General features: G+C 31.2%; 1 protein-coding gene across 3 annotated transcripts in view; it reads right to left on the bottom strand.

The window, feature by feature from the left end:
* The window catches only part of LOC129942410 (uncharacterized), a 337,355-nt gene that overhangs the window by 26,826 nt on the left and 284,796 nt on the right, over window positions 1-25,733 (bottom strand). For 2 of the 3 annotated variants that reach the window (XM_056051324.1, XM_056051323.1), the window contains one exon: window positions 17,871-18,348. The exons of the other annotated variant lie outside the window; for it this stretch is intronic. In XM_056051324.1, coding sequence (XP_055907299.1) covers window positions 17,871-18,348 — 478 coding nt within the window. The remainder of the gene's footprint in view (window positions 1-17,870; window positions 18,349-25,733) is intronic. 3 annotated transcript variants of the gene reach the window in all.

Below are 25,733 nucleotides of genomic sequence, written 5' to 3'. Positions count from 1 at the left end.
TTCAACTGAATAGACACACAAATTGTAAAGGGTATGTTGTTCATTTTTTCCTAACATTGAGCTATAATGTATAATTTGATAATGCTTACCATTTGCTTTTGATGTTGAGAAAATAAATCATAAAGAATAATTCAAAAAGTACCGCTAATTTTTGTTTTACTCTCTTGCAAAGAGTTGCATATAGAAAAACGCAGTTTTTTTTTGCGTCAACTGAATAGACACAACTGTTGAAATTGTAAATAAAATCTTATGCAATGAAATGAAACAAGTTTTTCTTTTAATATTTTTTTATTGCTTATTTCTAGTAGTGGGTACTGCCACCATTATTCTTAATAACTTCGTAAATACGGTCTGGCATGGAATCATATAGGCTCTTTAAATAGTCCAGCGAAATTTCACTCCACGCTAATTTAATAGCTGCAGTAAGGGATTCTCTGTCCTCAAACTGACGGCCAGACTGATACACTTTTCGTACCAACCACCCCCATACATTTTCAATAAGGTTCAGGTCGGGTGAGTATGGCGGCCATTGAAGCAATTCAATATTTTGGTCCTGTATCCAACTTTTGACAATGCGCGCCGTGTGGATGGGGGCGTTGTCCTGTTGAAAATTCCAGTCAGTGGGTCCAAAAATATCCGAAAATTTTGGAAAATTTCTTTCCAAAATTCCTTTGTATGTAACTGCAGTCATTTTGGACGTTTGGAATTCAAGGTCAACAGTCCCATAGTAGGTAACTGCTCCCCATACCATAACTCCACCTTCCCGACTATGATGCCGCTCTAAAAATCTTTTTTCTTTCCTCACATCATGAAAGTAATAATTGAAACCATCGGGGCCATCAAAGTTGAACTTTTTTTCATCACAAAAAACTACTTTGCGCCACTCAATTTTCCAACTCATATGGAGTCTCGAAAATTCTAAACGAATACCTTTTCGTTGATCGTTTAGTGGTGGTTTTTTTTTAAGTTTTAACCGTTTTAAATGATCCGCACTATTTATTACTCTGCGGACTGTTGAAACACTTGCTGTAACACCAGCTTTTTGTTTTATTTTTGCCGCAGAGTCACACGAATTGGAAGCACATCTCAAAATCGCTCTTCGATCAACTGCTGTTGTTGCCGTTTTCTTGCCTCCTTTCATGTTTTTCCCGTACGAACTTTTATTTCTTAGGTAAGAATAAACAACCTTAAAACTCCTATCAATTTTGGCAGCTATAGCACGCCCGGTCAGTCCTTGTTCTTTGAAGAAATCAATTTTACCTCTTTCGATACCACTCAAAGCTTTTGATCTACCCATTTTTTTTTTTAATTTTAATTAAACGAATAAATTTCACTAAGAACACTTCAACTTTTGATTAAGTATACTAATCACCTCAAAACTCTCAAAAACAATGAAGATAATGACCTTGAATGATCTTGTGTCTATTCAGTTGACGCAAAAAAAACTGCATTTTTCCATATGGAACTCTTTGCAAGAGAGCAAGAAAATGAATAGCGGTACTTTTTGAACTATTTTTTCTGATTCGTTTTCTCAACATCAAAAGCAAACGGTTAGCATCATCAAACGATACATTAAAGCTCAATATTAGGAAAAAATGAACAACTTACCCTATACAATTTGTGTGTCTATTCAGTTGAAGCGAAGTGTATATCAATTTGTTGTAATGTTTTTGGTTAAGCCTGTTCGGAATTTTCGAGACTTAGTTTTTCACACTTTCACAGTTATCTTTTCGATGCGATTTGTCAATTTGGTGGTTGAATGGACATTTCAAACTACGTTTTGACGTCTACCGCTACATTTAACAACGTTAACTACATTTAAATGCAATAACTACCTCATTTATGTAGTAGACGTAACCAATCAATGTAGTAAATCAAGAAAAATCGCATTTCTGCCATCTCTGCTCTATATTTGCCTCTTGATCTTTTTTGTCTCTCAGAGCGAGGGATACATTTCCGCACAAGCACTCAAGCAGCCAATCAAAGAAATAAGAAATAGATATACACATTCACACAACAAGATATATGGATGAACAACGTTGCATGATAAACCGGTTTTGTTTTTTATGGCTATAATCTGTCCGATAAAAATTGGCAGTACAGGCCTTATGGGAGAGCTTTTTAAAAATCAGTGGCGCGCTATTTTCTACACCATACCCAATTGAAGGAAACTCCTTTAAAAAGTTTAATAAAACACCCATGAATTTTCGATGGCATCCAACGTAGATCCCACAACAACCTACCTGGCACACACTTGAGCATGCACTGATCGTTCTCTGCTGCTTTTCAACCCTCATTAAATCACACACATTCAGAGTTGCCTTTTTCAATTTCTTAACTCACTTCGTATTTTTTTCTTACTTTTTCAATGGGTTTCTGTTGAGGAGCTTTTGCTTTGAGAGCTTTTTTAAAAGTTCTTAACGATGAGTGTTATCGTGTTGTGTTTTAACTTTTGCATTTCTTTTAAAGTTCTGGAAATCAGTTAAAATGCAGTTATAAAAATCAAAGCCATTTTATTTTAGGAAGTATAGATGCTGTGGAAAGCCTCATCATAAATTTAGATGAAGAGAGCAGCAGCAGTAACTACTCTTCGGAATAAAATGTATATATGTATATGTAAATATTATGAAACATGAATTGTTATTTATTTTTGTTATGCTTATGCTAAACGCGCCATTTATCTTACCTCTTGGTGGTGTGGAAAAAGATAATTTTTATTTCATTTTCATATATAATTATGAACAAAATCAAATTTCAATGTAAAAAAGAAGAATGGTAACCCTGCAGTTATTTTTTTTAGCTTTTTCAAATTCAAAATGCGCATTGCGGCAGCCCTGTAAGAGAATTTTTGAGAAAGGTACTTATGCGTAGGAAAAGAGTGCGAACGAGATGCAGATATCCCTATCTTCCCTGTACTGCCAATTTTTATCGGACAGACTATAGTAAGGTAGATTTGGTCTTGTCTTTTGCATATGGTTCGAATTTTATAAAGCAAGTGGGTATTTTGTTATCGCTGGAGATGGTTTTTTCATGAATTTCTTTTGTTGTCGACATTTTCTAATTATATTGAAAATACCTATTTTGTTTTAATATTTCTTAACTTCCAATTATTGTAATGGGTCCGATTTGTCAAATTGAAAATTTTGACATTTCTCGACGTTTCAAGGTCCCTAGAGTCGAAATAAAAGATTTTTAGAAAGACATATGTATGTGCGTGCATGTGTACGTACGTTCGAACGTCCATACGTCCGAACGTTCGCGACGTTTTTTTCGTTGTCCATAGCTCAAGAACTAGAAGAGATATCGATTTCAAATAAATTGTGTTATACAGATAATAAGGCAGAAAGATGCAGAAAGGACTCTCGAGAAAATTGCGTGGGTGGTTTTTTACCATGGCAGTTTGAAAAAAAGGTGAACATTTTGGTTAACCCTAAATATCTTATGAACCAATATATAATATTGTAACGTGATATCAAAGAAGTATGTTTTTTGAAAAAAAATGTGTCACCTTCAAAATTTTACGACTAAAATATGATTTCATCTCCAAAACAATTTTGTGCAACGAAGAATAATGTTTTTGACATCTGATAAAATTTTGAGAAAAATCGAATTGACAGTTTTTTTATAAAAAATACAAATCTAAGAAAAACATTACTTAAAGTTGGTAAAAATTGAATATCGATTCAAATATCTTTTCAAAAAGTTGAAATTTAGGCTTCCAACTTATTTTAAAGAAAAAAGTTGGTAAAAATTGATTTTCGACTCAAATATCTTTTCAAAACTTTGAGATATTGGCTTAATTTTACTTTTATCTTTCAAAAAATATTTTTGTCAACATGCAGTAAAATTTTGAAAAAAATCGAATTAACAGTTTTTGTACAAAATATAAAACTCAAAAAAAACAATAAAAGTTGGTAAAAATTTACTTTCGACTCAAACAGCTTTTTAAAAATTAAAAATATTGGATTCAAACTTATTTTATATTACAGAAAATATTGTTTTCGATATTCAGTAATTTTTATATACAAATCCAACAGTCTGTTTTTTGCATACAAACTAAAATCTACAAAAAATAGTACCTACGAAAATTTGGTAAAAATTGAAACGAGTACACAGAGACAAACTTTTAAGCAAGACAAATCGACAGATGGGTTGGGACGTTATCAGTGTGGGTCGCATCCCAGTCTCTTTTTTGAGATTTTTTTTCGTGGCAAGTGGTTATTTTAACGTCCATACAGATGTATTACACAATATTCAATGAAATAACGATCCCACCATGTAAAGTGACAGCGAAATTCCATCAAGTAGGTAGGTGTATTACATACGCGTTGAAAAAAAAAGAACACACATTCCTACATATCTAAGGAAAGCAGATGACCATGAACAAAATCCCAAAAAATGCAATACCCAGGAGTGATAGTACGCAAAAAAAATCAAGAGAATAATATATATGTCAGCGAATTCACGATACCTACAATCAGAGATTGCAGAAATGCGACTTTTTTTGATTTACTACATTTGTTACGTGTGCTACATAAATGAGGTAGTTAATGTAGTTAAATGTAGTTAACGTAGTTAAATGTAGCAGCCGTAGCGGTAGACGTCAAAACGTAGTTTGAAATGTCCATTCAACCACCAAATTGACAAATTACATCGAAAAGATAACTGTGAAAGTGTGAAAAACGAACTCTCGAAAATTCGGAACAGGCTTAACCAAGAACATTCCAAGAAATTGACAGATATCATATACACTATACTCTTAAAATGAACGACAAAAATAAAACAGATGATTATTAAATTTGCATTTTTCTTTCATAAAACTTCGAATTCCTTGATTTAGTTCATTTACGCAACATATTTGGTTCTTATGTATAGTTCAGTGTTTTTCACTCGTTAGTCGTTACTTATTCTCTAGTTTTTTAAATTCTTTTTGAAATTTAACGTTTTTTGTGAAGGAAGCACACGTAACAAATTTAGGGTAGGAAATGAAACAAATCAAAAGTGTAGTTTATCCAATTAACTACACGTAGCTTACCGAGTAGATTACCTGACGTGATCTACTCTGCCATCTCTACCTACAATACCTGTTTACCCTTTTTTATACCTACTATAATGTGCAAGCATAAAACTTGCCGAAAGTTAAACCAAAAATCAAATTCTGCTTATACGATTGACTACTTAACACCCAAATCACGAGTCCATGACCTTACATCATACCACATACTAGAAATAAAAAAATATTTATAAGAAAAGTTTTGTTTTTATATTTTCTGTTACTGTATACCGCAAGCCTACAAAACAAAGAATAAAAACCTAAATGAGGCATGAGACCAACAACAACAACAAAAAAAAAGACAACAAAAAAATCTGAGAGAGAATGGGCTGGCGAAATTCTTTAGCAAAGAATTCTCTTCCTAAGCGCTTATATTGCAGTGGCATGCTTGGGAACTGGAAACTTCATTGTGTTCGTTTACACAGAAATTTGTTGTTAAAAAATGCAAAATAGACGTCTTTTATAAAAATTAAATTAAATTAATAGTTAAAAGCAATAACTGTTTACTTTTTTAAATAGAATAAACAAAATGCCAAAAAAAATATTTTGGAATTATGTAAGCTCCCAAACCCTCACAATTGCACCACAAAAATGTTGTTATATTGAAATTCATTTTCAATTTTGCATTTTTTTGTCTAAGAAAGTAACTACATATAACTATTTCAAAAAAAAAAATTAAAAAGCAAATATCTTTAGAATTTGCAAAAAGTTGAATTGACTTAACTTAATGCAAATTTGCCCTATTTTTCATAGTTTTGTACAATTTTTGTTAAAATCAATAAATATGTAAATTAAAAAAAAATCGGTTCTATTTATAAAAATTTATTGTTTATTAAAAAATTATGTTTAACACACTGCCCAATTTTTGCAAGTAACTACCTCAATTTAATGATTTTTTAGTGATTCTAGTCCTGTTAAGGAACAAACAATTTTTTTAAATTTTGTATTTCTTTATAAATATTTAGCCCAATATATTTTCAATCAAAACCCGTTTATTTCGTTTAAATATATAAAAAAATGTGAACGCTACAAAGCTAAGCGGAAAGCACCAATCAATTTTTTATATGAGACTTGCCCTTAATGTATTTTTACTGCATTATTTCAGCGACAAAGATAACACCGTAGCTAGGCTGGAAGAAACCAAACGAAGTTTCTGGCTAGTGTCGGCGTATCTTGGCCATGACCACCTTGGCCCTCTCCCTAGAAAAACCCTGGAGAAAGGCATCGCTGAAGCGGAAAGGCAAAGGATCCGCCTAATTATTGGGAGCAATTTTAACGCTCATCATTTTGTATGGGGTAGTACAAATATCAACGAAAGAGGTGAGTCTCTTTTTGATTATATTTTTGGTACTAACCTCTTAGTTAGTAATGTTGGAAATGAACCAACCTTCATAACTAAAACTTTGCAAGAAATCTTCCACATATCTCTTTGTTCAGATACTATACACCATATGATCTTGGACTGGAAAGTATCTAAAGAACACTCGTCCTCTGATTATAGATATATTTAGTTCAATATCAATGTGAATGATAATCCTAGTCCATTGACTTTTCGAAATTATCGAAAACCTGACTGGGCGGCATACAGGAACTCATTAAAGAGTTTACTAGAACCTGGACTTTCTAGTCCTTCCTTTAACGCTAATGAACTTGACAACAAAGTCAATGACCTTATATCAGCTATGAACACATCAGAGCGTTACCTGCTCAGGAAAGAATGCAGGAAACCTTTCAACCTTGCCAAAGCCGCAAGACTACCCTCTCACTAGGACTCTTACAAAGAATCCCTTAGAATTCACAAGAAGGCACTAAGAAAATCTAAGCGATCTTCTTGGCGATTCTCCTGTGGCACGATAGAAGAAACTTCTGAAGCCTCTAGGTTACGGAAAATTCTCTCAACTAATCCTGCGACGCCAAGCTGCTTGAAAAATGCAGATGGCTCCTGGACAAATTCAAGTAATGATTCGCTGAACTTACTATTGGATATTAATTTTCCTGGTTGTTCTTTTACCGAGACTTGCAACACACAATCCACAAGGTCTGATGACAAGGGACAAGCTACAATGGGCTCTCAACAGCTTCAAACCATTGAAATCTGCAGGACCAGATGGAATATTACCAGCCTAGCTACAAAAGATTTCAACAACAGTATATTGGATTGCTTTAGAAAAAGATATAAACCGGGATAAATTAAATAAAGTCCAACGATAAACTTGCCTATCTATAAGCTGATCTCTTCTCACTCCATCTGCGGCACTGGACACCTTAGTCTACCTAACACCTCTTGACATTTTTCGTCGGTGTGTACTCTGAACGACTGAAATCAAGTCTCTCATTCCGCTTTCCCAATCATTGTAGCGTGTTCCAGACGGAACTTATGGCGATAAAAGAATTCTTGTTCTGACTTAAAGAAAAAGTGATATCAACATCTGATATCCGTATTTTCTCTGATAGCCAGGCCGCTTACAAATCTCTTTACTCTGTCTCTACGAACTCAATAACAGTCCATAGCTGTCGATCATCTCTAATGGATATAGCACAACAATAACTATTCACCTTTGCTGGGTGCCGGGCCATAAAGACCTTCCAGGTAACTGTAAGGCAAATGAACTTGCAAATGAATGCTTGCTATCTTTAATCAGATCGCATATAAGCTCGATAATAGGTGTCATAACCGGACGCTGTCTTATGTGATCTGAATCACATCAGCGTTTCGTAAGAGACTCAAAATGGTTCCATTGAGCTTAGGAGGAAGCCTAAGTGTCTTCTTTTCCATCTTGAACAGCCACTATAACCTAACCTAACATACCTCAATCACTCCACCTTTGGGTTTTTTACTTCCCATAGGAAGTTATTGTAATGGGTCCGATTTGTCAAATTGAAAATTTTGACATTTCTCGACGTTTCAAGGTCCCTAGAGTCGAAATAAAAGATTTTTAGAAAGATGTCTGTGCGTGCGTGTGTACGTACGTTCGTACGTCCGTACGTCCGTACGTCCGTACGTCTGTACGTCCGTACGTCCGTACGTTCGCGACGTTTTTTTCGTCGTCCATAGCTTAAGAACCAGAAGAGATATCGATTTCAAATAAATTGTGTTATACAGATAATAAGGCAGAAAGATGCAGAAAGGGCTCTCAAGACAATTGCGTGGGTGGTTTTTTTACCATAGCAGTTTGAAAAAAGGTGAAAATTTTGGTTAACCCTAAATATCTTACGAATCAAAAACGCTAGAGACTTGAATTAAATTTTATATAATATATTGTAACGTGATACCAAACAAGTAAATTTTTTGAAAAAAATCAATATAACGGTTTTTTTTATAAATCAATAAAACTGAAAAAAAATTTGTCACCTCCAAAATTTTACGACTGAAATATGATTTCATCTCCAAAACAATTTTGTGCAACGAATAATAATGTTTTTGATATCTGATAAAATTTTGAGAAAAATCTAATTGACAGTTTTTTTTATAAAAAATAAAAATCTAAAAAAAAACATTTATCAAAGTAGGTAAAAATTGAATATCGATTCAAATATCTTTTCAAAAACTTAAAATTTAGGATTCAAACTTATTTTATCTTATAAGGAACATTGTTTTCAACATTTTGAAAAATTTTGAGAAAAATCGAGTTGCCAGTTTTTTTACAAAAAATAAAAACCTAAAAAAAAATTAATAAAAGTTGGTAAAAATTGATTTTCGACTCAAATATCTTTTCAAAACTTTGAGATATTGGCTTTGATTTACTTTAATCTTTCAAAAAATATTGTTGTCAACATTCAGTTAAAGTTTGAAAAAAATCGAATTCACAGTTTTTTTACAAAAAATAAAAACCTACAAAAAATATTTAAAAGTTGGTAAAAATTGATTTTCGACTCAAATATCTTTTCAAAACTTTGAGATAATAGCTTCTAATTAAATTTTACTTATAAGAAATATTGTTTTCAACATTAGGACAAATTTTAAGAAATATCGAATTTACAGTTTTTTTACAAAAAATAAAAACATAAAAAAAAAAGTATAAAAGTTGGTAAAAATTTATTTTCGACTCAAATATTTTTCTAAAAATTGTAGATATTGGCTTTTAACAACTTTTATCTTTCAACAAATATTGTTGTCAACATTCAATAAAATTTTGAAAAAAATGGAATGACAGTTTTTGTGCAAAAAATTAAAAACCTAAAAAAAATTTACCAAAAGTTGGTGAAAATTGATTTTTGACTCAAATATCTTTTCAAAAATTTGAAATATTTTCTTCAAACTAATTTTATCTTATAAGAAATATTGTTTTCAATATTCGATAAAATTTTGAAAAAATCAAATTGACAGTTTTTTTTCAAAAAATAAAACTCTAAAAAAAAACAATACTAAAACTTCGTAAAAATTTACTTTCGACTCAAATAGCTTTTCAAAACTTAAAAATATTGGCTTGAAACTTATTTTATTTCACAAGAAATATTGTTTTCGATATTCAGTGAGTTGTATAAGAATCCAACAATCCGTTTTTTCATTAAAAAAAATCTACAAAAAATAGTACGCAAATTTGGTAAAAATTGGTACGAGTACATATAGACAAACTTTGAAGCAAGACAAATCGACAGACGGGATGGGAAGTTATCAGTGTGGGTCGCATCTCAGCCTCTTTTTAAAAAAACCTATTGGCTTGAAAAATATGTTCAGATAAAAACGAACAAGCTTGTTCCTATTCATGTGACATGAAGGTATAATGAGGTAAAGCATTATACTTTTTATTTGGTGAAATGTATGATAGAGGATAAAGTTGAAATAGAAAATCAATTAAAAACAATTACTACTTATAACCATCAAGTGTTATTAAATAGTCATAAACAAGTTTATCACCGACTTCACTAAGAATACAAACAATTAAATAGGTGGTTAGTATGAAAGAGCCTGCGATGCGTCCCAAACTAATAACTTTTTATTCGTGCCCATCTGTCGATTTTACTAAATGACAACAATTGTACGAGATACCAACATTTTAAGTCAATATACTTTGTATAAGGTAAAATTGGTTTGTCATCTTTTCTAGAAATATTCAAATCGAACATCAGTTTTTATGAATTTAGGGTTGTATTTTTAGTGGACTTATTTTTCAGTACATTGGATTTTTTAACCAGAATTTGGTTGCTTGTCTGTAACGCATCTCAACGCTTTTCGAGTAACAGTTGTTTAAATGAAATTTTCAAAAACACCTACTTTTAGTCGGTTTTTCAATCACTCTGTCCATAAATGATTTTTGTTTTTTACTATATGTTAATATTTTACAATTTTGAATAATCATTCAATATTGTTGCATTTAAAAAATTTCAATTTTCGGCCCTGTTTTGCGAAATATTAGTATTTAAAATCATATTCTTATCAAACTTAATTTTTTACTTCGAACTTTAAAATAGTTTTATTAAAGAAAATAATATTGCACAATACTGGTTATTGTTTTTAATTAATTTGAACTGATTTTTTAGCTTTTCAAAATGGTAAATAAAATTACAAAGCTAGCTTTGGTTCAAAAGTTATAAGCATTTTAATTTAATAAGTCACCATCCCTTAACAACCCACAAGTGTCTGACGGACACCTTTTTTGGTTTGTTCACTCATAAAAAGTTAAGTATTTATTTCTACGAAAAATTGTTCTATGTATTTTATTTACAGGGTTTTAGTTATCTAAATTTAATTTTTAAATATTTTTTATTTGTATTGTATAATATTTATTGACAATAAACAAATATAGTAACTTGTCGGCCCACAAGTGTCCGGGAGACACAGTGCATGTAGCGGGATATTATGACGTTAGATTATTTACATTTTCATCAAAATCATAACGGAGAATCATTACACAATGAGTAATGTCTAATGAGAAATAATAAAGAGTTTTCTATAATACACGTGCAAGTGTTCTGTGCTTTCTTTGATTATTTAGTGCTAAGTTTACTTTCGCGTAAAAAAAGTGTCTACTAAAAATGGCTAAAAGGAAACTAACTGAAAGTGAAATTCAATGTGCCCTTGATGATAGTGATGATGAACAAATTTTTTCGCATCAGTCTCATAGCGACGATTATGATGGTAATTTTTGCGTTGACAGCTGTTCGGATCGTGAAAGCAATGCAATGGAACAAGCTCCTGAGGATTAAGATGAGCAGTTATGGAGCGATAGTGATGATATCCCGTTGTAAGATTTCATTTCAATGAAAACTTTTGAAGGCAGAGATGGAACAAAGTGGACATCAGAACCCGAAAAGCAAAGGAAAACTCCACGCCACAATATAATCCGCGGAGATCTTCACAAGGTTGTCCTGCTACCCGGGCAATATGTAGCCGATCCAGTTGACAGTTTCAAGCTTTTTCTCAATGAGAATATTTTAGAAAATATAGTCATACACACCAATTCTGAGGCTCAAAGAGTACAACAACTGCAATGGAAAGACATCGACACAACAGAGTTGCAAGCTTTTATAGGTCTGTTATTGACTATAGGTGTCAACAAGCAAGGAGGCGTTGATTTCAGAGAGCACTGGGACCCCATATTTGGTAATCCAATATTTCGTGCTACAATGGGAAAAAACAGATTTGCAAATATACTACGGTTCTTGAGATTCGATGATAAGACCACTAGATCTCTTAGAAGGTCTAGAGATAAATTAGCGCCTATTAGAGAACTGTGGGAAGGTGTGAATCAAAATCTAAGAAAGTTTTATCTGCCTGGAGAGAACCTTACAATAGATGAACAGCTGGTACCTTTTCGAGGACGTGTCTCCTTCAAACAATATTTACCCAGCAAGCGTGATAAATACGGAATGAAAATCTGGTGGATTTGTGACAGCAAAACAAGCTACCCACTATGTGGCATACCTTATCTTGGAAAAGAAGGCGGCAGCAGAGCAGAAAATTTAGCGTTCAATGTTGTTTACCAGTTATGTGAACCATATTTTCGAAGCAATAGAAACATCACGTTCGACAATTATTTTACTAGCATTGAGATTGCTAAGACTCTGTCTGAAAACGGCCTGACAATAGTTGGTACAATAAGAAAAAATAAAATTTGTATTCCTCCAAATTTCCAGCCCCATAAAAATCGTGAAATAGAAACAAATGTTTTTGGCTTTTCGAAAAACATGACTTTGGTGTCGTATGTGCCGAAAAAGAACCGTGCAGTTATTTTGTTGTCTACGATGCATCATAATCGAGAAGTAAATGTGAATAATAAAAATAAATCTGAAATAAATTTGTACTACAACTCCACCAAAGGTGGTGTCGATACACTAGATCAGATGGCTCATGAATATACTGCTCGACGTAAAACAAATAGATGGCCCATTGCATTTTTCCAAAATATCTTAGATGTGGTGGGTATCGCATCACAAGTTGTATGGAAAAATGTATATCCTTCTTGGAACCAGCGCAAAAAGTGTACTCTAAGGAAAATATTTTTGAGAGAAGTCGTAACCGGGTTGGTTACGACCCATGTAAGGAGACGAAGCAAGAAAGGTTTAACAAATTATCATCTGTCAGCTATTGGCGATATGGTAGGAACCGAAGAACAAGAAGCTCAATCATCTGAACCTGTTGCCAAGAAAAAGAAGCGCTGTCACATTTGTCCTGCTCAAATATCCAGAACTTTGAAACAGTGTTGCGACAAATGTAACAAAAATGTATGCTCCGAGCACTCGGTAAAAAAACTCATTTGTAATGCTTGTAAATAATAGTATATTTTATGAATTTAATGGTAAAATAAATGTGTTAATTGTTTCTGTTTGAAACAGCATTAAAGTCTTGAATTATTGAATGTATTTGTTTCATTTTTCCATCAAATACAGAGTATTTATCTCATAGTGTCCGATGGACACTTCTGGTCAGTTACGTTTGCAAAGTCTACTGGGTTGTTAAGGGTTAAAAAACAAATATAAAAAGAATAAAATGCACGACTGGGTCGCACGAACTTGCTCCTGTATGCAAAGAGTCTGTTTAAAAAAGTACTTATATGAGATTTAAAAATATTCCTATAAAATAAGTTTGGCTTCAAAGATATAAATGCCATTTGATTTGTCAAAAAACCGCACGATCTTTGTATATGAAAACCGTAGTACTCTCATGAGCATAAACTTATAGGGCGACCAGATGTCGAGTCGTTGGCGTGGCGTTAGTATCGAAAGTGGAGAAATTCAGCGGGAGCGAGAGAAAAATATTATTCCCATTCCCATAAGCAGCCAGCAGAATAAGGGAGATAATTAATTTTCGACCCAAAAAGTCAACACAATTTCCTTCATTTTATTTGAGTCTATCCTCGTATATGTTTTCACATAAAGAGCTACCATATGAAGGTTGATGAATTTGTTTTATTTATATCACCGCACTTTATATAACAAACAAAATGGCTTAATATTGTATCTAATAAGGGGATGAAACAAACTTTTGTATGCATAAGTCAGCTGTTTAGGAACTTTTACCGATATTTGTTTTTATTTACATTCATAAGTCTTGTTTTACTTGTGTACGATCTTTGTGTATGAAAAATGGTTTCTATTACCTATAAAGCTACAATGCGATTCATATAGATTCAACTTGTTCCTTAAAAGCTTTTTTCCTTTAGATAGCTTTATTGTAATTTCATATTAGAAGAACCAGGATGGAAAATAAATAAGATAAGAAAGAGGCAGACCATGAATGTTTAAATTGTAAGGCGATCGCCTATTGGTTGTGTAGTTAGGTAGCAGGTAGATGTCTAAAACGACCATAGAACAGTTCACTTGGCGTGCTTAGCTTTATGCAGATAGATAGATAAGGACATGTTTATGACGATAATGAAGGAATGTTATTGGTGGCTAGAAGGTACATACTACATTCCTTCTTTACTACAAGTTTTCAGCGCAAACATGGAGTTATTACGTTCAGTCTATTTTTTTCACTAAAGTTTTAAAAAACAAGCGTGCGAACAAGTACAAGAAATTGCTGTTCATGTGTTGTTTACAGTCAGGCTCTTGTGCGTTTTGGATTTTAGTTAAGAAGTGACACGTAAGCAGTAGTTGTAGAAGTTGTACGTAATACCTTTATAAATAGGTACAATGTGTATGCGTTGAAAAAGTGATTCTAATAGAAAATACATATACTCTCTCTGGCCAGTTTCTTCAACTTGTAGGTACTAAGTATTTATTTTTTATATAGGCGAAGGCCAGTAAATCATGTGTGAAACAACCTTATTCGTAATGAATAATATTTTAAAATCATTATATACAAAGTTACCAAGATAATACTTCTTGATAGGCTCTTTAAAATAGATTGTTGATTAAATATATCATATTAATGTGTACCAAATGTACTAGTTTGGATGAAAGCTAGGAATGTAATTACAATTTTGTCAAAATAATGCGCTCTTTCGGGCTCATGCACACTAAAAATAGGTAATTAAAAAAATAATATTTTAAGATTCAAAATTTTACCTGAAAAATAAGTTTGTCTTAAAAAATTTAAATGCCATTTTATAAATAAAAAAACCGTTGATTTTTCAAATTTTTATTTTAAAAATCGTTAGAGCGGTTTTTTTTTTTAAATTAATTTTTTACATATAAAATTTTCCAATTTTGTTCTAAAAATATTGTTGGAATGCAGTTATTTAGTGATTGTAAATATACGTCTTACGTTTGAATTTCGTAAAAAATTGTTGACCCGTTTTTGGGATATAGAGTTTTGAAAAATAAAAGTTCAATATTTTTTAAAAAATTTAAACAATTAAAAATTGAATTTCTGTTAATCAAATATTGTTAAGGAAATATAGGAGCTTATTCAGAAAAAAATTATTAAAATCAGTTCATAAGTTGCTGAGAAAATTAAAAAACAAAATAACGGTTCTATGAGCGGTACCTTTCCTGAGCAATACAAAAATATGGTTTTCTTATAAAAAGAAGCCAAGTTAAAAATAAAATTTTAGAGAAAATTTAAAAAAAATGTATCGGTTTGTTTTTGAGAAAATTCGAATTTTCTGTTTTTTACCAAAAAAATTGTATGGGGGCCACTGTTAGTTTTGATCTTAAAAAAAAAATGAAAAAAACGCCTAACGCGAATCTGCTCAAAACCTTAACTTCCAAGTTTGAACTCAATCGACCCAATGGTTTAGGCTGTAGGAGCGTGGACAGACAGACAAAACCGACCGGACGGAATCGCGGGACCCACTTTTTTCGACTTCTCTACCATCGTAATATCATGTTTGATTAAAATCTCGAGTTCGAAATTTTGCACGAATGCAAAACTTGCCATATAGTTCCTATATGTCGCAAGTAAAAAATGTGTTTCTGTTATAATTTTGTATTACATCACCAGAGACATCTTGTTTCCAATTGATTGAATCAGTCTTATCATGTGAGTACTTAACGACAACTACTACGTCTAGTACTAACACTTTTTTTATTTTAACCGGAAATAATATGGCTGTTTGTATTATCGCCATTTTTAAACCAATAAAGTTGTTAAGCTATAAAAGTGCGGTACCTTATTTATTTCATAAGGAAGAAATAATTAAAGAAAAAAAACTAAAAATGTCTCACACGTCACGAGAATAAGCTATGATGCATTTTATTAATGGCGAATGTGGCGGAAATGCAAGAGCAGCAGCAAGAAAGTATGCAGAAAGATATACAAATACTTCAAGTCCTGACCATCGGGTATTTATAAGAGTTCATAATTCTTATATGGAAAGTATAATCCCTGGCAGTGGAAGGATTGGAAGGCCCCAACACCAACTCAGTGACGAAGTTGTGTTGAGGATAATTGAAAATAATCCAAGTACTTCTACTAGAGCCATTGAAAGAACAACTGGGATACCCAAATCTACTGTTCACAGGATTCTAGTAGAACAACCTGCACACTTTTCACCTGCAGCGTGTACAGGCCTTATCACAAATGGATTACCCTAAAAAAACAAAAAAAAATAGGTAGTACCCGTGGCATGATGGTTAGTGCGTTGGACTGTCCCAGATGGAGAAGTTTCCGGTGTTCGAGGGGCAGTGTTTACGACGCTGTACCGGCTTATATCGAACAGCCGAATCTTCTTATGTGCATTACTATTCAAACGAGGTCCTATACAACGGGGCTCTAATCAACAGAATTGACAATTTCGTGATAAAACTCGTTCGAGGTCACATTGCAAGAGCTATGTCTTCGACCAACAATTTAATTTTCGGGGCATTCTATCCGAACGACGAGTATTTTGAGAGTGCCCGCTTGAGCGGCTTCATTCCCCCAGAGGCATTCCTCTTTTTAGATAGATGCGGTCTGATACAGGATAGATTGGCAGTTCCGTTAATCTACCACGTCAGACGAAGAACTGTGGATAGGCCACTCCTGTACAATCGGGATGTCATGGCACAAGGCGGAGCAGAGCTCCTTCGGTTCAGTAGGGCTGTGTCCGAACGGGACCGAACTGATAGGGTGAAGCAGGAGAACCAGTTTTGGTGGCGTCAATCGGCACTTGATAGTGGGTAGTCAGGATGGGGTTTTAAGCCTTGTGTAATAGTATTAGGGTTTAGTTTTAAATACAATAGGCATGGTGGAACGAAAAAAAAAAATACAAAAAAAAATTAAAAATAAAAAAAAAATAAAAAAAAATAAAAAAAATTTTAAAAAAGCATTAAAAAAAATAAATAATTAATAAAAAATAAAAAAAAAAAGAAAGACAACAAAATATGAGAAACAAAAATATTAGATAGTTAGATTTGCTGCTGTGGTTGTTCTAGTTTTAAGTAGTTTATAGGTAGAATAGGTAGTTTAAGTTAGTTTTAAGTTTTATTTAAGGACCTTATTTTAAGTAGTTTGTAAGTAAAAATAAATAAAAAAGGATATTTATATTAGTTTTTGTTCAAATTTTCTAATAAATACAAAAATAAATGAAATGAAATTTAAATGAAGTAAAATAGTTCTTAGGGCCGAAAGGTATTAGTTTTAACTTAGAGTGTCCGTATGGGACCATTAAGTTAGTTGTAAGTTATGTATAATTAGGCTAGTTTTATGAATTTTTGTCTAGCTTTAAGATAGGTTTAAGATTGAACTAATAAAAATGAATTAAAAAAAAAAAAAAGTGGACTGTCATGCAAGGGGTCTTGGGTTCAATCCCTGCCTGTGCCACCTTAGTTTTAAAAAAAATTATTTTCGCGGGTGCTGCCTCTTGAGGAATTGACAAATCCTTCAAGAGTAATTCTTGTCATGAAAAAGTGCTTTCTCAAATTAGCCGTTCGGATTCGGCCTAAAATTGTAGGTTCCTTCCATTCCTGAACACAGTACTTGCACATAGGAATGGTTGAGAGTAGGCCCTGGTTCCCAATGGACGCCACCCAATTTATTTTATAAAAAGAAAAATCTTTTGTGGACAGGGTGATTGAAAAACCGATTAAAAGTAGGTGTTTTTGAAAATTTCATTAAAACAACCGTTACTCGAAAACCGTTGAAATGCGGTATAGACAAGTTGCCAAATTCTGGTACGTCATGACCTGACCATTCGTCATATACTGTTTGGACCATTACTTATGGGACACCCTGTAAAATTCAAAATTTTATTGATGTCGCTAGCGTTATTTGTTCGTGAGATATTCGGGGTCAACCAAATTATTCTTAATTGCTATAGTAAACAAAACATCAATTTAATTTATCTAAGACTCTATTCTGCATGTTTCGATTATATTATCCTTTAAACAAAATGTGTTCCGAACCGAAATGGTACAAACGTACGTAGGTACAAATGAACATATATACATATCTATTTAAATATTTGTTTAAGATCCAAGGGAGAAAAGAAAAAAAGGAAATAATGTTGCTTACCTTCATATAGTGTCCTCTGATGCTTAGGCGAGCAAATAATTTGTATAATTTCGTTTGGTTTTCGTAAGAGCACTTTTCCCACTCCCTTGCACATATGCAATACTTCGTGGTTTAAAAGTTTTGTTATAGTAGAGGAAGGTAGATTGGAAAGTTTAGTTAACCACTCTTTGACTTCGAGAAAATCGTTCAATAATGCTAAGGCACCGCCAGTCGAAAACTTTATTTGCTGGGTGTAAATGTAATCAATCCAAGCTTCGCAAACAAGCTTAAGGATAAGTTCTAGAATCGTTATATCTTCAGTTGCTCTCACTGCAGGTAAGAACATTTGGTCTAAAACAAATGATACATAAGCACTGTTGGATTCCTTAAAAATGCTATGTTTCCAATGGTGCCTTGAAGGAAATGAAAGAGAAAAATGTGCTAGGCTCAAAGTTCGACAAACTGAGGATAAGATACTGATACATCCTTCGCTTATGGTCTGAAAACAAAAAAATATTTAAATGAATGCAATTTAAATAATGAAAGTGATATTAATAATGTTAATTTGTAGAGTTTGTTTGTTTGCATGCAGCTATGCCGCATACTAAAATGTCCTAAGTTTTTCACCTTCTACATATTTTTAAATGAATAAACAACAAAGTTGCTCTTGGGAATAGATTATGTAATAAATACATTTGTAATAATATAATATAAGAAATCTCCCACTGCACCTCTTTTTTTCAGAGGAATTAATTTATTTTAAAATACCTAAAAAATGACGCAAACCTATTAGGGTAGTCTCCAGCAATCTTTCAAACTTGTTTATTATTATTGGAAAAAAAACTGTTAGAAAGATACATTTTGTCTATTATCTATGAATGTGCTAAAATTTTCTTTTTATTTAAGGGTCGAGTACTAATCGGTCATCTGATCTAATCAGACGTTCTCATCTGTGCGGTTCATTAGTAAAAAAAAGATTCGCAACAAAATAGATCCCCTTTTAGTGTGCAAGACACAATGTCTTTCAACACGAAAAGCCGAAAAATGGATTCTTCCGACAAGAATTCTAAAACATTCGGTTATTACACTCCTTTGCAATGTTTGCCTTATACGGACAACGATATAGAATGTGAAGATGTTACAATTGAACAAACGCATAAAAAATCTTAAATCCCATCTATTTGTGTTCTCCAAAAAATTTGTGCGGAAGAGCATTCTTTTCTTAACAAAAATAATATTCATGACTATAATATTAAAAAAAATGTAAATAGGCATTAAAATAGATTGTGTAAACAGTGATGACCACTCAAAAATTTGGAGGTTAACGCAATTCCAAAAGCATTAAATGCGCCACTGGTCCTACTTGTCCAAGTCGAAAACATTTTTTTGCTTTAAAAGAGATCTCTTCGAGAAACAAAAGAACACCGGTCCGTACAATGACACCACAGAGAAATACTCATCAAATGCATGTACCAAATGTCACTGATTTCCCACCTTTTCATTAGTACGTATTTACTGCCTTCTAACAGAAGAAACGAAGTTTTAGACTTCAAAAATGTCAACTGGAACATGTTTAAAACCCAATTGAGTTTAAAACTAAGAAATTTTCCTTATCTTCATTCCGATATATCCACTTCAGAAATTGATCAAAATGTTTCCTTGTTTATTAAAAGTGTTATAGAAAGTGTTGAACAATCTATTCCTTTAAAACAAATAAGGTTAAATGGCAAGACGGTCCTTCCTCCTAACTTAATTGAATTCATTAAAATGAGAAACAGTTTTAGAAGATAAATGGATAAAATTTCTTTTAAATTTGTTCAATTCTTGTATTAAGACAAGCTACTTTCCAATAGATTGGAAAAACGCTAAAATTATTCCAATTTTGAAACCTGGAAAAAACGCAAGCAATCTTAAGTTATCGTCCCAAAAGTTTACCAAGTTCTGTAAGTAAGTGTTTTGAAAAAATAATTAAAAACAAACTAATGTCACACATTAACAATAATAATATTCTGCCTTCTGAACCATTTGAATTTCTTCCGTACCATAGTACAGTCCACCAAATTTATCGAATAACCAGAGTCATTAAAACCGATTTTATCAATGGTCTTGCTTGACGTTGAGAAAGCATTTGATTCTGTTTGACATGACGGGCTCTTACACTTTCCCATGTGTATACATAGTTTAGTTGTTTCTGTTAACAAAAATCTTTCGGAAATCTTTAAATGTACTTCAGGCGTGCCTCAAGGATCTGTTCTAGGCCCAATACTCTATAAATTGTTTACTGCTGATTTCCCTGTTTTGCAAAATTGCAATAAAGCTATATTTGCAGATGACACCTGTGTATTTTCTTCTGATTCACTTGGTTCCGTTATTGAAACCAATTTGAAATCTTCTTTGAATGCACTTCAACAATATTTTAATGATTGGAAGATTAAGATAAAGGCTTTGAAAACTCAGGCTATCTTTTTTTCTCGAAAAAGAAGCGTAGAAGCAAACTGGAAATCAGATGTTAACTACCTTGGTGTCCACTTGGACAGTACACTAACTTTTGGAATTCATGTCAAAGAAATCATAAAAAAATAAACGTAACCATTAAAATTCTCTATCCTTTTATTAATCGTAAATCAAAGTTAAGTCATGGAAATAAACTAATTATATTCAAAGTTATTTTTCAAGCACTTTGTATACGGATCACCTGCTTGGGGTAGCTGCACAAAAAGCCATATCCGAAGGTTGCAAAATTCTCAAAACAAGTTAATAAAAATGATGTTAAGCCTTCCTTGACATTTTTCAACCAATGAATTACACATGTTAGCTAATTTTGAATATATTTCTAATAGAATTATAAAACTAAAACAACGATATATGTAAACTTTCCTGCGAAATATCTGACAATGCTTTAATTTCAAATTTAGCTTCATAGTTATAATAATCAAAAGACTGATTTTTGTTATCTATATATATTTTCTTTTGCTGCTGTTAGCCTATTAATTTATTTATTTTTGTTAATTAATGTATTTATTTGTAATTTATCTACCTTACTAATTGGCAGTAGTAAGGTAGATAATACACCAATCTCTGCAAATTGTGCAATAGCTACAATAAAAATCGTATCATATCAATTTATAGTTAAGGGTCCTTTTTTTTAAAGAAAATCTAAACGATCTTCCTGGCGATCCCTCGTTATACAATAGAAGAAATATACGAAGTGTAGCGATTCCCAGCTGTGTGAAAAATTCAGATGGCTCCTGAAAAATTCTATTGAAAAAGAGCTGCTGGATACCTACCTCCCCGGTACCTTCCAAGCCATAATAAGTGTTTAGTATACATTTGTACATATATAAATATATCAATGCCAAATATCATAGTTGTTGTCAATTCAGTTTGCTCTATATTTATATTTATATTGTAATTTGTATTTGACGCCCAAATTATACCAATCGTCATAATTTTAAGACATTGAATTCACCTTCAAACTAAGATTTTAAAAAGTAATGTAATCTTTCTTTCGAAATATTTTGTAAGAAAAAGACATACAAAATTTAGTTAACTTTCTTCTTTTTCTTTGTTAACAGCCTTAGGGGAAAATCTTTGCAGTTTTTATTTAAAACTTTCTTGGTTATTTTTTGCTTGCTTTATATGGTCTTTTCATCTAAGACATTTAAAGTAATATTCGCTGGCTTTATTGGTCTTCTTTCGTAGGTTACTTAAAGTTCTTTTGTAACCATAGACAAACCGTCAACGCATCAACCAGGATCTTTCTATTCCTTTAACAAAGATTTTTGTAGAGATCTAGGGGTTGAAGGTCCCTTTCATTGATCGTTCATTTTTTGGCGCTTAACATATTAAAATTTGTTTTTATAAACTATTTCCTATTTTTTTTTATTGAAACAAAGCTACCTATTTATAGTTTTTGTTTTAAATAATATTATCAGTTTTTTTTTTTGTTATTTTTGTAATTTTTTCAAATTTTGTATTAACCTTCTTTTGCTTAAATAAGAGCCCCAATTCTGCGCGGCATGCTGTCATTGTATGGACCAGTTCTTATGGACCAGGCTATGTGGCATAGAGCTCCATCTTGCATACAAATGTATGGTTCGGGAACGTTACAAATGTTGTGTTTAATATTAAATTATAAAAATTCTGCAGTGCGTCTAATAATATGGCCAGGGACTGTATATAGAAGTAACATATTGAAATAAAATTAGTATTCATTTCGACTTACAACCGAGTTTAACAACATTGGTCCTTCGAGGTGTATATTTAAAATGTTCCCCCATCAGTGGTAAGACATTTTTAATAAACGAACAAGTGCAAATTTAGCGTTATCAGAGAAAGATAGAAAGAAACTAAGCGTTATCAGAGCTACAAATACTAATAAAGTTATAATTAGCGTTGTCAGAGTTTGTAACTCTAAATTTGTAATTAAAAAAAAATCATATTCAATGAAAAAGCTTTGTCAGAGCTTAAATACTGATAAGTGAAAAAACAGATTAACATAATACAACCAAAAAAAAACAGAAAAACCGAATTCAACAATATGATCAGAGCATTTAAAAGTAATGAAAAACAGGTTTTAATTAAAAAAAAACCTTGAAAACTTATTAAAAGAATGAGAAAGTGTAACAATGCGCATCAAAAATCAAGAAAGTCTTGTCTATCCTGAAAAGAACCTAAAGTATTCAAGGAAAATGACAGGCTACTTCATATGCTTGGTGTTATTGTGCCAGCCCTTCACCAAAAGGAAACAAATTGTAAACCCATAATTACCCATTATGGAGAAAAATAAACATGAAACATGGAAAATTATAATGCATGCAGTCAACGGAGTAGGGATATCTACACAAACGTCGGTAGAAGCTGCGGCTACCATTATTATAATAATAACAATTATTATAATTATAATAATAATAATAATAATAATAATAATAATAATAATAATAATAATAATAATAATAATAATAATAATAATAATAATAATAAAAAGAGGCTGGGATGCGACCCACACTGATAACTTCCCATCCCGTCTGTCGATTTGTCTTGCTTAAAAGTTTGTCTATATGTACTCGTATCAATTTTTACCAAATTTGCGTACTCTTTTTGTAGATTTTACTTTTTATATGAAAAAACGGACTGTTGGATTTTTATATTAAAATTACTGAATATCGAAAACAATATTTTTTGTGAAATAAAATAAGTTTCAAGCCAATATTTTTAAGTTTTGAAAAGCTATTTGAGCCGAAAGTAAATTTTTACCAAGTTTTAGTATTGTTTTTATTTTAGAGTTTTATTTTTTGTAAAAAAAAAACTGTCAATTCGATTTTTTAAAAATTTTACCAACAATATTTCTTATGAGAAAAAATTACTTTAAAGCCAATACTAAAAATTTTTAAAGAGATATTTGAGTCGAAAATAAATTTTTACCAACTTTTATACATTTTTTTTAGGTTTTTATTTTTTGTAAAAAAACTGTCAATTCGATTTTTTCAAACTTTAATTGAATGTTGACAGCAAGATTTTTTGAAAGATAAAAGATAATTAAAGCCAATATCTCAAAGTTTTGAAAAGATATTTGAGTCGAAAATCAATTTTTACCAACTTTTATAAATTATTTTTTTTAGGTTTTTATTTTTTGTAAAAAAACTATCAATTCGATTTTTTTCAAACTTTAATTGTATGTTGAAAACAAGATTTTTTTAAAGATAAAAGATAATTAAAGCCAATATCTCAAAGTTTTGAAAAGATATTTGAGTCGAAAATCAATTTTTACCAACTTTTATAAATTTTTTTTTTAGGTTTTTATTTTTTGTAAAAAAAACTGTCAATTCGATTTTTCTCAAAATTTTTCAGAATGTTGAAAACAATATTTCTTATAAGATAAAATAAAATTGAAGCCTTAATTTCAAGTTTTTGAAAAGATATTTGAATCGATATTCAATTTTTACGAACTTTGAGTAATGTTTTTTTTAGATTTTAATTTTTTATAAAAAAACTGTCAATTAGATTTTTCTCAAAATTTCATCAGATATCAAAAACATTATTATTCGTTGCACAAAATTGTTTTAGAGATAAAATCATATTTCAGTCGTAAAATTTTGGAGGTGACAAATTTTTTTTTTCAGTTTTATTGATTTAAAAAAAAACCGTTATATTGATTTTTTTCAAAAAATATACCTGTTTGGTATCACGTTACAATATATTATATAAAATTTAATTCAAGTCTCTAGCGTTTTTGGTTCGTAAGATATTTAGGGTTAACCAAAATTTTCACCATTTTTTCAATCTGCTATAGTAAAAAAACCACCCACGCAATTTTCTTGAGAGCCCTTTCTGCATCTTTCTGCCTTATTATCTGTATAACAAAATTTATTTGAAGTCGATATCTCTTCTGGTTCTTGAGCTATGGACAACGAAAAAAACGTCGCGAACGTACGGACGTACGGACGTACGGACGTACGGACGTACGGACGTACGGACGTACAAACGTACGTACACACGCACGCACAGACATCTTTCTAAAAATCCTTTATTTCGACTCTAGGGACCTTGAAACGTCGAGAAATGTCAAAATTTTCAATTTGACAAATCGGACCCATTACAATAACTTCCTATGGGAAGTTAATAATAATAATAATAATAATAATAATAATAATAATAATAATAATAATAATAATAATAATAATAATAATAATAATAATAATAATAATAATAATAATAATAATAATAATAATAATAATGATAATAATAATAATAATAATAATAATAATAATAATAATAATAATAATAATAATAATAATAATAATAATAATAATAATAATAATAATAATAATAATAATATTAATAATAATAATAATAATAAAAAGAGGCTGGGATGCGACCCACACTGATAACTTCCCATCCTGTCTGTCGATTTGTCTTGCTTAAAAGTTTGTCTATATGTATTTTTTCCAAATTTGCGCTCTATTTTTTGTAGATTTTATTTTTTATGAAAAAAACGGACTGTTGGATTATTATATAAAAATTACTGAATATTGAAAACAATATTTTCTGTGAAATAAGATAAGTTTGATGCAAATATATTTAATTTTTGAAAAGCTATTTGAGCCGAAAGTAATATTTACCAAGTTTTAGTAGGTATTGTTTTTTTTAGAATTTTATTTTTTGTAAAAAAACATTCAATTCGAATTTTTTAAAAATTTTACCAAATGTTAAAAACAATATTTCTTATAAGATAAAATTAGTTTGAAGCCAATATTTAAAATTTTTGAAGAGATATTTGAGTCGAAAATCAATGTTTACCAACTTTCATACATTTTTTTCAGGTTTTTATTTTTTGTAAAAAAACTGTCAATTCGATTTTTCTCAAAATTTGTCCTAATGTTGAAAACAATATTTCTTATAAGAAAAAATTAGTTAGAATCTATTATCTCAAAGTTTTTAAAAGATATTTGAGTCGAAAATCATTTTTTACGAACTTTTGTTAATTTTTTTGTCGGTTTTTAATTTTTTGTGCAAAAACTGTCTAATCGATTTTTTTCAAACCTTAACTGAATGTTGACAACAAGATGTTTTGAAATATAAAAGTAAATTAAAGCCAATATTTCAAAGTTTTGAAAAGATATTTGAGTCGAAAATCAATTTTTAACAACTTTTATACATTAATTTTTAAGTTTTTATTAGGGTTAACCAAAATTTTCACCTTTTTTCAACCTGCTATAGTGAAAAAACCACCCACGCAATTTTCTTGAGAGCCCTTTCTGCATCTTTCTGCCTTATTATCTGTATAACAAAATTTATTTGAAGTCGATATCGCTTCTGGTTCTTGAGCTATGGACGACGAAAAAAACGTCGCGAACGTACGGACGTACGGACGTACAAACGTAC

The sequence above is a fragment of the Eupeodes corollae genome, chromosome 1, assembly GCF_945859685.1.
Source record: "Eupeodes corollae chromosome 1, idEupCoro1.1, whole genome shotgun sequence".
NCBI classification, from domain to species: domain Eukaryota; kingdom Metazoa; phylum Arthropoda; class Insecta; order Diptera; family Syrphidae; genus Eupeodes; species Eupeodes corollae.
The sequence above is the reverse complement of the archived record's forward strand: the minus strand, read 5'-3'. Positions and strand labels throughout refer to the sequence as shown.